This window comes from Equus caballus, chromosome 1 (genome assembly GCF_041296265.1).
Source record: "Equus caballus isolate H_3958 breed thoroughbred chromosome 1, TB-T2T, whole genome shotgun sequence".
NCBI classification, from domain to species: Eukaryota; Metazoa; Chordata; class Mammalia; order Perissodactyla; family Equidae; genus Equus; species Equus caballus.
Window position 1 is genome coordinate 18,738,829 of NC_091684.1, and position 13,961 is coordinate 18,752,789.

General features: G+C 37.4%; 1 protein-coding gene across 1 annotated transcript in view; it reads right to left on the bottom strand.

Annotated features, from left to right (window-relative positions):
- NHLRC2 (NHL repeat containing 2) overlaps window positions 1-13,961 on the bottom strand; it is a 60,290-nt gene that overhangs the window by 40,934 nt on the left and 5,395 nt on the right. The window contains exon 3 of the mRNA XM_001495643.6: window positions 455-910. Within this exon, the coding sequence (XP_001495693.1) occupies window positions 455-910 (456 nt within the window). The remainder of the gene's footprint in view (window positions 1-454; window positions 911-13,961) is intronic.

Here is a 13,961-nt window from a genome sequence, read left to right on the forward strand (position 1 = left end):
TTTATAATCTAAGTCTCAAGTTCCTAGGGTACTGTCCTGATCTTCAAAAAGATATGGGTATATTCTGATGGAAAGTGAAACACTCCATTTAAGCCTGAAATCCAAAATGCATACAATAATTTCATAAGATACAATAAGTGTGGTAGTTTTTTTTAAAAAACAAGAAGGGATATACAAATATATTCAAAAATTATAACTTAAAAGATTTCCTCCTTTTGATCTGAATGGAGCTTTTTGAGTATTCTTGTTTGGTTTTTGAGAGAGTGAGAAGAGATTAATTCAGATCTCATATATGAATTAACAAAATAATTTCATGATGAAGTTAAACGTCAATGTATATTGCCCTTCTATAATTCATTCTTAATTATAAATTTCAATTTTAATATATTACCTTGAGCTACTTTTTTTTTTACTGTAAAAGACATTTTACATCATAATTAGAAGCAAACTTTACCTCCAATGCTGTACTGAATTTGTCCATTCTTCCAGACAACCAAAATTCTATGATGTCCAGTGTCTGCTATCACCAATCTATTAGTAACACGGTCTACTGTTACTTTGCCAGGAAATAGCAATGGTGAAGGCGGCAAAGAATCTTTATAGAGTTTTATTCCAATTTTATTATCTTTGATCTGTCCCCTGTCTTTGTAATACTTTAAAGCTATTGAAGTATATAAAAATAATTTATCTTTGTGTCCCTCTCCAATCAAAGAGAACAACATGTTTCCACGGGGTCCCAGTATGACGAGAGTTGGCCAGCAGGAAACTTCCAGCTCTTGCCAAAGGCTGGCATCAGCATCATTAACCACAGGGTGGGTGATGTTGTATCGAAGAACAGCACTCTTAATGCTATCCAGGACTTTTTCATTTGGAAACTTAGCTGAGTGAACACCAACAATCAGAAGGCCATCTAAATGGAAAACATTATAAGTTAAACATTATGAAGGATTAAAGTTTGAATATCACCATCCATGGATTAGGTTTTGGGTCATTAATGAATATAAACAGTCCAGAGAGAAAAAAGAAAAAAGGTGGAACTAAATTAGTATCAACTTAAAACACATGTATGAGAAATTAACATTTAAATCTCATGAAAATCTTAGTTACTACATAAAAACACAGATGATCAAAATCATGTGGCTATTCCAGAATTAAAACTCTTTACGGCCTTTATCTAGACACAGCTTTAAAACATACACTCTTGGGGCCAGCCCTGTGGCCTAGTCGTTAAGTGGAGTACACTCTGCCTCAGGGGCCAGGGTACGCTTCCTGGGTACAGACCTACACCACTCGTCAGTGGCCATGCTGTGGCGTCATCCCACGTACAAAATAAGAGAAAACTGGCACAGCTGTTAGCTCAGGGCGAATCTTCCTCAGAAAAAAACAACAACACTATTTTCTTATGAAGATGTTGAAATTTCGTAACGTTTTTCTCCACCTCGTGTAAAACCCTTTGAAATTCACTAGCCTCCTAAATTTTTATGACCTACCTACATACAGATAACAGAATGAATACAAGCAATATGTTCCATAATATAAGGTCTTTGACTTATTTAAAATTCTTATTATATAGTTCTTAGAAAAAACCTCATTGTAGACAGTAGAACTGTTGAAAACTAAAAACTAAAAACATATTTCCTTTACTTAATCAATATGGTATGTCAAGAAGAAGGTAAAAAAAAAAAAAAAGTAAGAAGTGTTTGGCTTAGATTCAGAGAGAAAACTCAATATTGACCACCACAGTAGCGGAGATAATAACAGCTCTGTAAATTAGAATCTCCCAACACACCCATCAAAAACTATATAAACCAGCATAAAGAAGAAATAAAACGACGCAAAGTGGAAGGTGTAATTCGCTGACAGCCCATCCCTCCACTACAACTATTAACTCCGAAACAAAACTCACGCATGCACACACACACACACACCTGAGGACTGAGAAAAGCAAACAAAACCAGGTAGACTGTTGGGGTGGCGGCAAAACTTGGAAAAGCAAACCACATGAGGGTGTCTCCAGTTTTACTTTCCCTTTCTCGGCTTTGCACTGAGGATTGGCCTGTTTTGGAGCAACACAGGCAGCTGAAACTCCAGTAGAAACCCCACTACCTTTCTGGCCCAAGGAACCAGGGAAAGTGGAGAGTGTGGCGGACACCCTGAGGGGACGAGAGCTGGAGGAGGATTCCTCATTTTGAGTAGGAACACGTGCAAGTCTTCGCTTAACTCCTAACCTGCACATGTGGGAGACAGTCCCAAAAAAGTAGAGCAAATGCTTGGAGAACTGAGAATTGAACTACTGGGTTGATGGAAGGAGAGACAGAGACACGGAAGACGAGGCAGAACTTAGGGTTTGAACTGAAAGGGTTGAATGCCTCCTAAAACGATCAATATCCTCCTATTAGTCAATATACTCTAGAGGACTATAATAAAACCCAGAGTCTACATATCATAACATCCACTGTCCAGGATACAATCCAAAATTGCCTAACACTCAAAGAACAAGGTAACGTGACCTATTACAAAGGAAAAACAACTGACAGTTACGAACACCAAAACGAGGCAGATATTTGAATTACTGGACAGACTTAAAACAGCTATGATAACTATGCTCCACAGGGTAAACAAAAACACCCTTGAAATAAGTAAAAAAAGATAGGAAATATAAACAGAGAAGTAGAAACTATAAACAGAAACAGAAACAAAAATAGAACTAAATGAAAATTTTAGCACTTAAAAATACCATATTTGAAATAAATTCACTCATAAGGTCAATGGCAAAAAGGAGATGTCAGAAAAAAGTGTCAACGAACCTAAAGATAGTTCAACAGAAATTATCCAATCTGAAGAACATAAACAAAGAAGACTGGAAAAAATAAAAACGGACAGAATCACAGGGACAGTTTCAAAAGATCTAATATACGTGTAATTGGAATTCCAGAAAGAGATCAGGGCAGAAAAAAATATCTGAATAATGTCAAAACTTTCAACGTTTGGTTAAACGTATAAATTTATAGAATTCAAGAAGGTTAGTACACTCCAAATAGGATAAATTAAAAGAAAACCATGTCTAGCTAGACACATCATAAACTGCTGAAAACCAAAGATAAAACCAAAAAGCCCCACACACATCCTGAAAGCAGCTACAGAAAGACAGTGACTGGCGGCTGCTTGAGGACTGGGGGAAGGGCGGGCCGCGGAGTGGGAAGGACTATGCGCTTGAAACGTGCAGTTTACTGTATGCTGATTACGCCACAATAGAGTTCCTCAAAAAACAGCAAGGGCTCTGGACTCACACTCCCTGTATTCAAGTTCTGGCTTTACCACTTGCTGAGTTACCTTGGGCAAGTTACTTACCCTCTCTGTGCATCAGTTTTCTCATTTGTAAAATGGGGAAAATAATAATAACTGCCTCATATGTCAGTTTTAAGGATTAAAAGAGATAATGTATATAAGGCATTTAGCATAGTACCTAGTATACTGTAAAAGCTCGAAATATGTTCCCTCATTATTTTTTTGTTTATAAGTACGATAACCAATAAAAGAAAAATATAACCTTATCTAAATATGAAAAGAAATTAGTAAAATACAACAGCAAAGAAAGCACATCATGTTGAGAAACACAAATAAAACCTAATACACATAATAACACAATATTAATACATAATAACCATAAATAAATGTTAACGGGCTTAACTCATCTATTAGAAGAAAAAGATAGGGATACATTCTACATATTAGAGAAACATCTAAAACAAAGTGAATCAAAAGAGCTAAAAATAAAGGGATGGACAAAGGTGAACCACAGAAATGAAGGCAATCCTATTCAAGGGTTGTGATCCTGATGAGAAGGTAGATTTCAAGCCCTGAAGCATTAAATATGACAAAGGAAGAAACATCTTAATGCAAAAACATTCAAAACATTCACGACAAAGATACAAATATCCATGTACCAAGTAATAAAGGAAGCAGCTTAATAAAGCAGACACACACCACTCTGAGTACGAGCCAGACCCAGCAGACAGATAACAAGATACAGAAGGCCTAATTAATGTAAAATGAAGTTGATCTTATCGACACATATCAAACTATACTCTGATAATAAAGAGTCTCCTTCCTCTCAAGTGTACATGGAACACTTATAAACATGGACCACAAAGAAAGCATTATAAAGATTACACTCTAACCTCAATACAATAAAACCAGAAACTGGCAACGAAAAGTACCTTTTGTTTAGGAAAAATTTACACTGTTCCTGTGTGTTTCTCCTTTACTCTCACACGACCACCACACTCACAATATTTCTGACACGAGATGTGTGGGTTTTTTCTCCACACTAAGCCACTATCTATGACACCAGCCTCGTATGGTACAATTCAACCCTGACGCTAACTGGAGTTAGCACAGACCCAGAGGTGAAGGGCTCAGTCCCACGAACCTGCCCCACCGCCTCACACACTAACCACAAGCAGCAGGTCCCCAGCTTACCCACAGCTTCTGTCCCACTTGGCTACAGATCAGAGGTTCCCATGACCCTTCCCTTGGATTCAATTATCTGCTAGAAGGGCTCACAGAACTCAGGGAAACACAGGTTCACAGTTTATTATGAACATGCAGACGGAAGAGACAAGGTGGCCAGGTAGGTGGGAAGGAGGGGCGCCGAGCTTCCGTGCCTTCTCCCAGCCCCTCCACGCATGCACCAGCTCGGAAGCTCTCTGAACGTCAGCGCTCTGGGCTTTTTATGGAGTCTTCATCACATAGGCATGACTAATTATTAACTCCATTCCCACCCCTCTCCCCTCTCTGGAGAACGGGGAATAAGGCTGAAAATTCCAAGCTTCTAATCATGGCTTGGTCTTTCTGGTGACCAGCGCCCCCATCCAGGAGCTCACCAAGGGTCATCTCAGAACAAAAGACACTGCCATCACCCAGGAAATTCCAGGAGATTTTGGAACGCTGTCAGGAATTAGGGGCAAAGACCAAATATTAGAACAAAAGACACTCCTAGTGCCCTTACCACTTAGGAAATTACAAGGGTTTTAGGAGGTCTGTGCCAGGAACCCAGGGCAGAGAATAATATATATATTTTCTATTGTCTCACAACCGTCCATTTAGAAATTTTAAAACCCTCTATCAACTTGAGTGATAAGTGAAACAAAAGTCAAAATTACAGAACTTCTAAAAAATACTACTATATATCACAATTGGATATATTTAATGTATTGACAGAAGAAAATTCATAGCCTTCAATTCATAGCCTTAAACATTTATATCAATACAAATTAAAATAGATGAATAAATTCCCACTAAAAAAATCTAGGAAAAGAACAAAATAAATCAAGAGAAAGCACAAGGAAGGAAATAAAGATAAAACCAGGAATTAATCGATACAAAATAGAAAAACAAAATTCAACATCCATTCCCAATAAAGAAAATAGGAATTGATAGATATTTTCTTTCAATAGGAGAGTAAACCTTATTCACATTTATTAATGCAACTGGTATATCTAATCTCAATTCTCTCATATTATCCTATATTGTACTTACTGGCTACATTAGACTGATTGTGTTTCTTTATTTGGTGTGTCCCTTTTCCTTTTTTAAAAATTTCTTTTGGGTTTTAGAAAGGTTTGTATTTTTGTTCCAGCGGTAATCCTTGTATTAATACGTTTTATACTATTATGAAAGTATTAATCCCCATTTTTCATAACCTTTTACTATCTAGTCTATTATTCTTAAATGGGATCCTTTAACTCCCACCTAGGTCTATACAATCATCAATAGTCTTGTACTTCTCCTTGCTCTCTCCCTTTTCTTTCCATCTTCCTTTAGTTGCATTCTTTCTACTTTTGTCAGAATATATAATTTTATACTATTCTTCTACCCATGGGTGATGGATTTGTATCTTGTCAATTTAGCTAAGTTGGAATTGTTTTCCAGTATTCTATTCCCTCCCTAGTGCTGGGGTATCCTGGACCACAAGAGATATTTTGAGAGAGAAGTGGAAGGTGTACAAGAAAGCAGCAGCCACATTCTGTTTTGCTTGGAAGACTGGTACAGGGCACCAGGCATTACTGCACAGTTCACATACTTCATAGCTTATCTGCTGGCTCATGCTGCTGGCCGTGGGATAGCCAACTGGGCCCCACAGATGCACCAGCTCCTGCCAGATCTCCTCCCTCAGCTTCTTCAACTCCTGGGCCAGGTGAGTGGTTAGCTCCAAGACAAAGGACACCAACTTCCTCCGCTGGTCCCCTCATTACTTATGTTGGAAATTTACGTGGGTTCCAGCTCATGCCCGCAGGCTGTAGTCCATCCTTGCTCTCCCCTACTTCACAGCCATCTTTCCTTTTCAGCTGCCTGACCAGCTGACTCCAAGTTGAGGTACTAGACATAGAAGCAACATTCACATGTACACTAGTTAATCAGCTCCCACAATTACATAAGGCCAAGTGCCTATCATAAACCCTTTATTATTTCTCATTACTCTTAGTGGTTCTGCTTCTCTAATCAAACCCTGACTTACAACCAAAACTCCACATCCTCGTTTTGGTCTTAGCTCTACAAAGACCTGTATGAAATCTTCATCTTTCCATTTGGCCGGTTCCTTAGTCACCCCTGGTTACAAGCAGCTCTCCCTCAAGTAGAGTCACCAGAAAGTAGATTCAGATGTGCACAGTATTCTCCGAGTTCTTGGACATTCAAAACTGTTTTTCTATAACCCTTACTGATTCTTGACAGACAGCTGGTTGGATACAATAGCCTTGATTTGTACTCTCTCCACTTCAGATTCCTGAAAATGTTGCTCTTGCTTTTTTTGGGATTTGCGAAAAGTCTGTCCAGTCTAATTTACATGCTTCTGAAAGTCATCTTTTTTCCTGGAGGCCCTGAGGATTTTTTTTCAACATCTTGAAAGTGTACTAGCTTGACTACGATACTCCTTGGGCTGTTCTGGCTGTTTTCCCTGGTATCCGGTAGGCCCTTTCAAAACAAAGATGTGAGGTTTCTTTTATTTCTAGAATATTTTCTTGGATTCTAATTTTAGATATTCTAGTCAATTGTTTTGATTTTCTTCTTCAGAGTCTCCAAGTAGTCTTATGTTGGACTTCTGCATGTCTTCCAATTCAGTCATTTTCTAACTCTTTTTACTTCTTTCTTTAGCTTATTTTCATTTTCTGTTTGTTTTTCTTCCCCTGCTTTACTTCAACGCTCCTTATTACATTTTTATATGAACTTATTGTCCCTTGGGTACTTTGTAATTTAGCCTTCATTGCTAATTCTGACCTTTCTCTTCTATATCTTTTCTGAGTTCAGTCAACACTTATTTCTTCCTTTTTTGTGTCCATTTCTGTTCTTAGTTTTTGAATTTCTGATTCAAACTGATTTTCACTATTCCTAACGGCTGTCTGAGGATATGTAATTCCATATGGAGAATTGTTACTGTTTTTGTCAACATTGTGATTGAGAATTTTCATCAGCATTTCAACTGGGAATGCTTTTTACAGTTTCATACAGATATGATCTGCTTTCTAATATTCCTTTTCATTTTGTGGACAGGGCTACTAGTTTGAGCGACCTCTTCTGATAGTTCCTTCTTTCTGGGCAGTTTCATTTTGGATAGCATTGTTGGAAGGAGGGGTTGATGTGTATTTTTTCTTTTGTTTCTGCAGGATCCCTAACTTTTCCCTCTTATTTTGTTCTTTCCCTTCAGTAGACTCTCTCCAAGGGAAACCACACCTCTATATCTCCGATTCCTTCCCAGAAGCAATGCTTCTCTGAGGTTTCCGTTTCTAGTCCCGCACTCTTTCAAGAGCCGGTGCTAGGAAACCAGTGTTCAGTATTTTACACTTAGTGTTGGGCTTTCTCTTTCTGTAGGTAAGGAGGTTACTCGGTTTGTGCTCTGCAAGTCCTCTGAACCACTCTAGTTTTTTTCATGGAGTCTCTTACACCTCCCCGTTCCTCTTCTCAGCACCTGTGGGCTTGAGGCAGCAGTACCTTTAACAGCATTCAGTTTATTTCTCAACTTACAGGTAATTCAAAGGCCATGATGTTCTCTATCTCCTAGTATTGCTGAATGCAGGATCAAGTGTGGTTTTGTTTACTCTCCCTGTTGTTTTTATATTTGGCAGGAAAGAGAAGACAAGTGGGAGACTCAAAATCAGGTGGCTACCATTCTTCTCCAAACTAGGAAGTAGCAGAGATAGATTCTTGTTTTTACCATCCGGTTTACCGAGCTAAAATTTACTTAAAGTAAACTTTGTCTTTTGATACTGTTAATTAAATAAATATAACTGAGTCCTAAGACCAGCCTCTTACTTAATGGATAAAACTAGAAGAATTTCCAATAAGATAAGGAATGAGGCAAAGATGCCCACTGTCTCTACTACTATTTAACAATGGATTGGGAGGGGGGTATTTACCAACAAAATTAGACAAGAGAAATCAGTCACAGACATAAGAATTAGAAAATTTCTTTGCAGATAATGATAGTGTATTAGGGAAACCTCACAGAATCAATTATAAAACTAAACCAAATAATAAGAGATTCAAGAAGTAACAATATAAAATTAACACATGGAAATCAATAGCCTTTATACACCTATACAACAATCAGTTGGAGGAGATAATGGTAGACAAAACCTCACAGCCATAAACGTATGAAAAGACATTCAATCCCATTCTAAAATGCAATTTATTACTACACTAAGTTACCAGTGCTCACCTCATAGATCAGTAAAAATTAAGTCAACATATTTTACTGGATCAGCAGTGAAAGAGGTACACTCACATACCACTAGTAGGAACGTAAACTAGTTCAACCCTCCTGGTGCAAAATTTGGCAACATCTAACAAACAACATAGGCATTTAACTTTGACCAAGCAATCCCACTTCTGGGAATTTATCCTTAAGATATACTACCAGCAATACAAAAATAGATCCACGAGATTATTCATTGTTTGTAACTGCTAAATATTGGAAACAACCTAAAGGCCAATATATAAGATAGGAGAGTGGCTCAACAAATTATGGTACACACACACACAAGGAGTACCACGCAGCTATTAAAAATAATCAGGAAGTTCTCTATGAATTGATATGGGGTGAATGCAAGGACAAATTTTTTAGGGGAAAAAAGCAAAGTGCACAAAAATGCCTATAGTATGCCACATTTTTTGGAAAAAAGAAAACAAGAAGAGGAGGAAATAAAACAATTAAAAGAATGGAAGGTAGGAACAGGTGGAAGAGATGGGTGGATGGAACCATACTTTCTGTATAGTTCTGACTTTCAGGACCACATTAAAATTTTACATACTCAAAAACAAATAAAATCAACAAAAATGGGAGGGATAAAAATACAAACAAAAATGAACCTAGCTATACTTCAAATGAATAACATAACTTCATTGGGGGGAGGTGAGAGGGACTAGTCTAAGTAATTTTTGAATTAGTTGAGAGGGACTAGAAGCAAAGACACCCCAGAAACAATGAGCACATCTAGTGCCCAGATGTGGTTTCTCAAAACCATTCCCAACACTCAAAGGAATCAGAACTCCCTGGAGAAATGGCCAATTCAGGGATGGTGCTGGGAAAGCACAAGATGAACCTGGAACTATTTTGTTGTGACAAGTAAGGAAGTGCTCAAAGAATGAAAAGGACACGTCAAAAGGCCACAAGTGATAGCCTGAAAGGGATCCCATTAGTCAAATAGGAACGGTGCAAACATCAAAAGAAATAATGACAGTGATGATTTATAAGCCAATGAATTAAATAAGTATCCATGAACCAAGTCCATGTATATTTTATATATGTATTATACATACACACAATATATATCATATTACATCAAAAAATATTTATTTTCCTTCTGATCAATATACCCCAACACTTCCTTGAAGAAGTGATAAATGAGGTGAGATCTGAATGATGAGAAAGTATTAACTAGGTGAAGAGAGCAATGAAGGAGATTCCAGGGAGAGAAAACAATGCATGCAAAAGAGGGTGCATGAAAGAGAGAGAGACTGAAGAAGGTAAGTGACAAAGCCCAGAGAACAAAGCGGGGCAGGGGACAAAATGAGATACACAGATAGGGTCAGCTTTCTAAGTACACTAAGGATTTAGATCTTTATCCTTAAGAGCAATGGAAGTCATATGGAGAACGAAGTGTAAGTCTCAAAGATACTTCAAACTAAACTCATGACCTTCCCCTCCAACTTTGTCCTTTCTACAGTGTTTCCTGTGAGTGAATGGCACTATCACCTGTCTGATTATAAGGGCCAGAAACCTACCTAGGATATTTCTCTAACAACCAACAAGCCCTCTCTCATCACTCATATTTAATCCATGACCAACTCCTGTTGATCTTATCATCTATAACTAGTTTCAAGCTATTACTATCATGTTTCACAGGGAACACAGTAATAGCCTTGTCACAGATCTTACATCCTTCTTCTCTACTAATTAGTTGCCACCCTAGAGTTGGACTGATCTTTTAAAAAACACAAATCTGATCATGTCACCCTCTTGCAGAAATCCCCTGTTCCTTGTATAAAAGCCAAATCTCACCTCACAGCACGTTCTCCACATCCTTCTTCCCCTCGCTCAGGGTGCTGCAGCAGCCTGGCGTTCCTTCAGCTGCTCAAGAGTATCATTATTCCTCTTGCTTTAAGGCCTTGACAGTTCCCTTGACCTGGAATGTTCTCGTCCTTTCTCACCTAGTAAAGCCATACTTGTCTTTCAGATCTCAAGCTCAATTTTCACTCTTAAGAAAGCTTTCTTTAATTCCTCCAGATGAGGGTAAACCCCATTATTTATTTTCACAGCACATAGCACCCTGTAATTTTCCTTCTTAGGACTAATCAGAAATTATAAAAATATTTGTGTGATTATTTGATTATAAGTTTTCCCCCATTAGACTGTAATTCCTATTAATTATTCAGGGACCATGCATGTTTTATTATTCACCAGTACAGTATCTAGTAGATAGCAGGAAATAAAAGAATGAATAGATAGGACACAAATACTGAAGAACTTACATATTTGTATGATATATAAACCATATCATACTGTCTAAAACAGAATATCTATATTGACGTCCATACAAAGACAACCGCCAAAAATGATGCCTCCTATTTTCTCAGTGTCAAGAACCTTTAAGTATACAGAGATTTTTCTTAAAATATTTTGCTTTTTCTGTTAATTGTACACAATAAAAAGCAGAGTGTTAAAGATTCTTCCCTTTATGAATCTTTTGCCTACACAAGGATCAAAACTACTCCATTTAAAATTAAAAATGGAAGGAAGAAAAGGAAGAGAGAGGGAGAAGGAAGGAGAAGAGACAGAGCAAGAAGGGAGGGACTGAAGGAAGAAGACACCATATAGAAAGAATAACTACTTCTGAAACAGTAGTAATAAAATGACTTTATGAAATCATTTTAAAAGCTTCAAAGGTCTTATTTTTCAGAGGCATAAATATGTAGATTCAACTGTACTAGATCACAATTGTGTATAGTAATATACACAACATTTTTATATATATAATACAGGATACAGCAGAAGGTATAGTTTAATCACAGGCACTATAATAACCTAGTTAAACGCAGCCTGAAAATATTTGAGGAGTTTCAGATGTCACAAAAACTGTAAACTGAGACATTTTGAGATCTAAAAGACAAGCATGACTTTACAAGCGAGAAACGATGAGAAGATCATCCCAGGCAGAAGGAACTCCGGCCTTTAAAGGGGAACAACACCACTGAGGAACTGAAGGCAGGCGAGGCGGGCTAGAGCGCCCTGAGGGAAGCAGACAAAGGTATGGAAAAGAAGGGTGTGGAGAGGCAGGATTTTAGGTTTCATACTGAGAGTAACGGAAATGTGAAATGAAAGCATCAGAATCACTGAACACTAAATTGAAGCAGAGGTCAGAAACAAATTTGAAAATTTTTTACTTTTAAAAATTGTCCACATTAAACACCCGGAAAGTTTGCCATAAATTGGTAAATATTTTCATCACATTTTAACTATTTAAGAACAGAGAATAATAAACATGTGGACTGCTGAACAAAGAAAATATAAAGCGTGTGCATAAAAGAGTTAACATAGCAGGCCTGACTGCTATGCTTTCAAAGGCCTGCTCACAAGGCTGGCGCCAGCCTGGATTTTGGGAGGTTCCCACCATTCCCAGAACTGGCAAGAGTGGCTCACGGTGCCTAAACTGTTTATACAAATTAGCTGGTTTCTGCTGAACACCTGCTTTACTTTTGGGAGTCTGAAATTTTGGTACACGACAATGGATAGAAGCTGCCTGTGTGGCAAGCCCCTAATAAAAACCTTGGGGACTGAGTCTCTAACTAGCTTCCCTGGTTGGCAACATCTCAAATGTGTTTTTTACAACTCCTTGCTGGGGGGATTCAGCCCGTCTTTTGTGACTCCACTGAGAGAGGACTCTGGAAGCTTATGCCTGGTCTCCCCTTGACTTAGCCCCATGAGTCTTTTCCCTTTGTTGATTCTGCTTTGTATCCTTTTGCTGTAAGAAACTACAGCCATAAGTACAAACAACTACATGTTGAATCCTATGAGTCCTCTGAAAGAATTACCAAAGCAAAGCTAGGGGGTTGGGGGAGTGGGGAGGGGGGTGGGAACCTGACACAGAGTGATATTATATACTGACTCATTTAAAGGTCCCACTATGAAGTTAGAAGAATATTCTTCTAATTTTTAATAAAGTATAAAATAGAAAAAGTGCAAACAGAGAGAATACTAGAATTTATTCAGTAGCATTATGGCATTTAGGTTTTTAAAAGTCTGATTTATTTATACATTAACATACACCTTGCAATCACAGTTTAAAATATGCCAAGTTTTCCTAATAGATGTTTTCTATTAAAACAAGCGTGCTTTTCTTTAGCTAACGGCCACTGTGCTAAATTTGGGTATTATATAATAATATAACATTAATGTATCCAGCATAAACACGTAAGAATATTTAGAAACCCTCAAGTAGAAAAGGAAAAAACCCCACAAAGGTACCTGTCAGTTTACTATAAACATACGCTAAATTATTATGAATTAATAACAACCTTATGGAACAGCTACATTCTTAACAAATGTTTGAAGATCAGAAGCATTCATTCTGTGAAGTATCTTTTTACTTTTTGCTTTTGACTCTCTGGCATTTGTAATTTGTCTTAGCTATTGTGAAAGTGATACTGGTCACCAAAAGCTGATTTTAGAAGCTGTTTTCAAGAGGAACGAGACTGGGTATTAAAATGGGCCTCTTTCAGAGTGTTTCTGAAGTAAAAAGCACTTCCTCACTCAGCTGCGCATGTCTGGCTTACTGATAAAATGAACTATTACATGAAATTTAACCCATGCTGCTGAATGTCACTTCAAGAACATACATAGCATTGCTGCAAATATGTTCAGAAACATATCAGATAATGAGACAAGATGCTTAGCTGCAAGAAAGCAAATGCATTTAGTGACAGCTTATTGAACTTTCATGTGATAATCTGAGCATGCCTTTTGTGAATGTGAACTGAACTTATCTTCTAAGCAATACAAAAACCTTTTATTTCTAAGTTACTAGTATTTTCATAGAGTAGCATATTACTGAAGTAATGTTTCTTTGACATTAAAATGTTGACACCACTTACAAAGCATTTTACTTTTCAGAATTGTATTTGTATACAAAAATAATTTTTATTTTTTGTCACAATGTGCTATAAAAATGATGTTTCCAGTAAACTAATAAAGAGATTATAAGGATCCATTCTAAGAAGTCACTGAATTTGCTTCAGGTATAGGGTTAAGCAGTTAAGTTGACCAAATACAGTCTTCTAGGGGTGATCTTAAGTAAGGAAATAGTTAACTTTGGGATTCTTAACCCAGTCTGTAGTGCCTTTCTAAAACGCAAATTTTATTATGTCATCCTTCTGTTCAACAAACACATCAAAAACAACCTTAAACA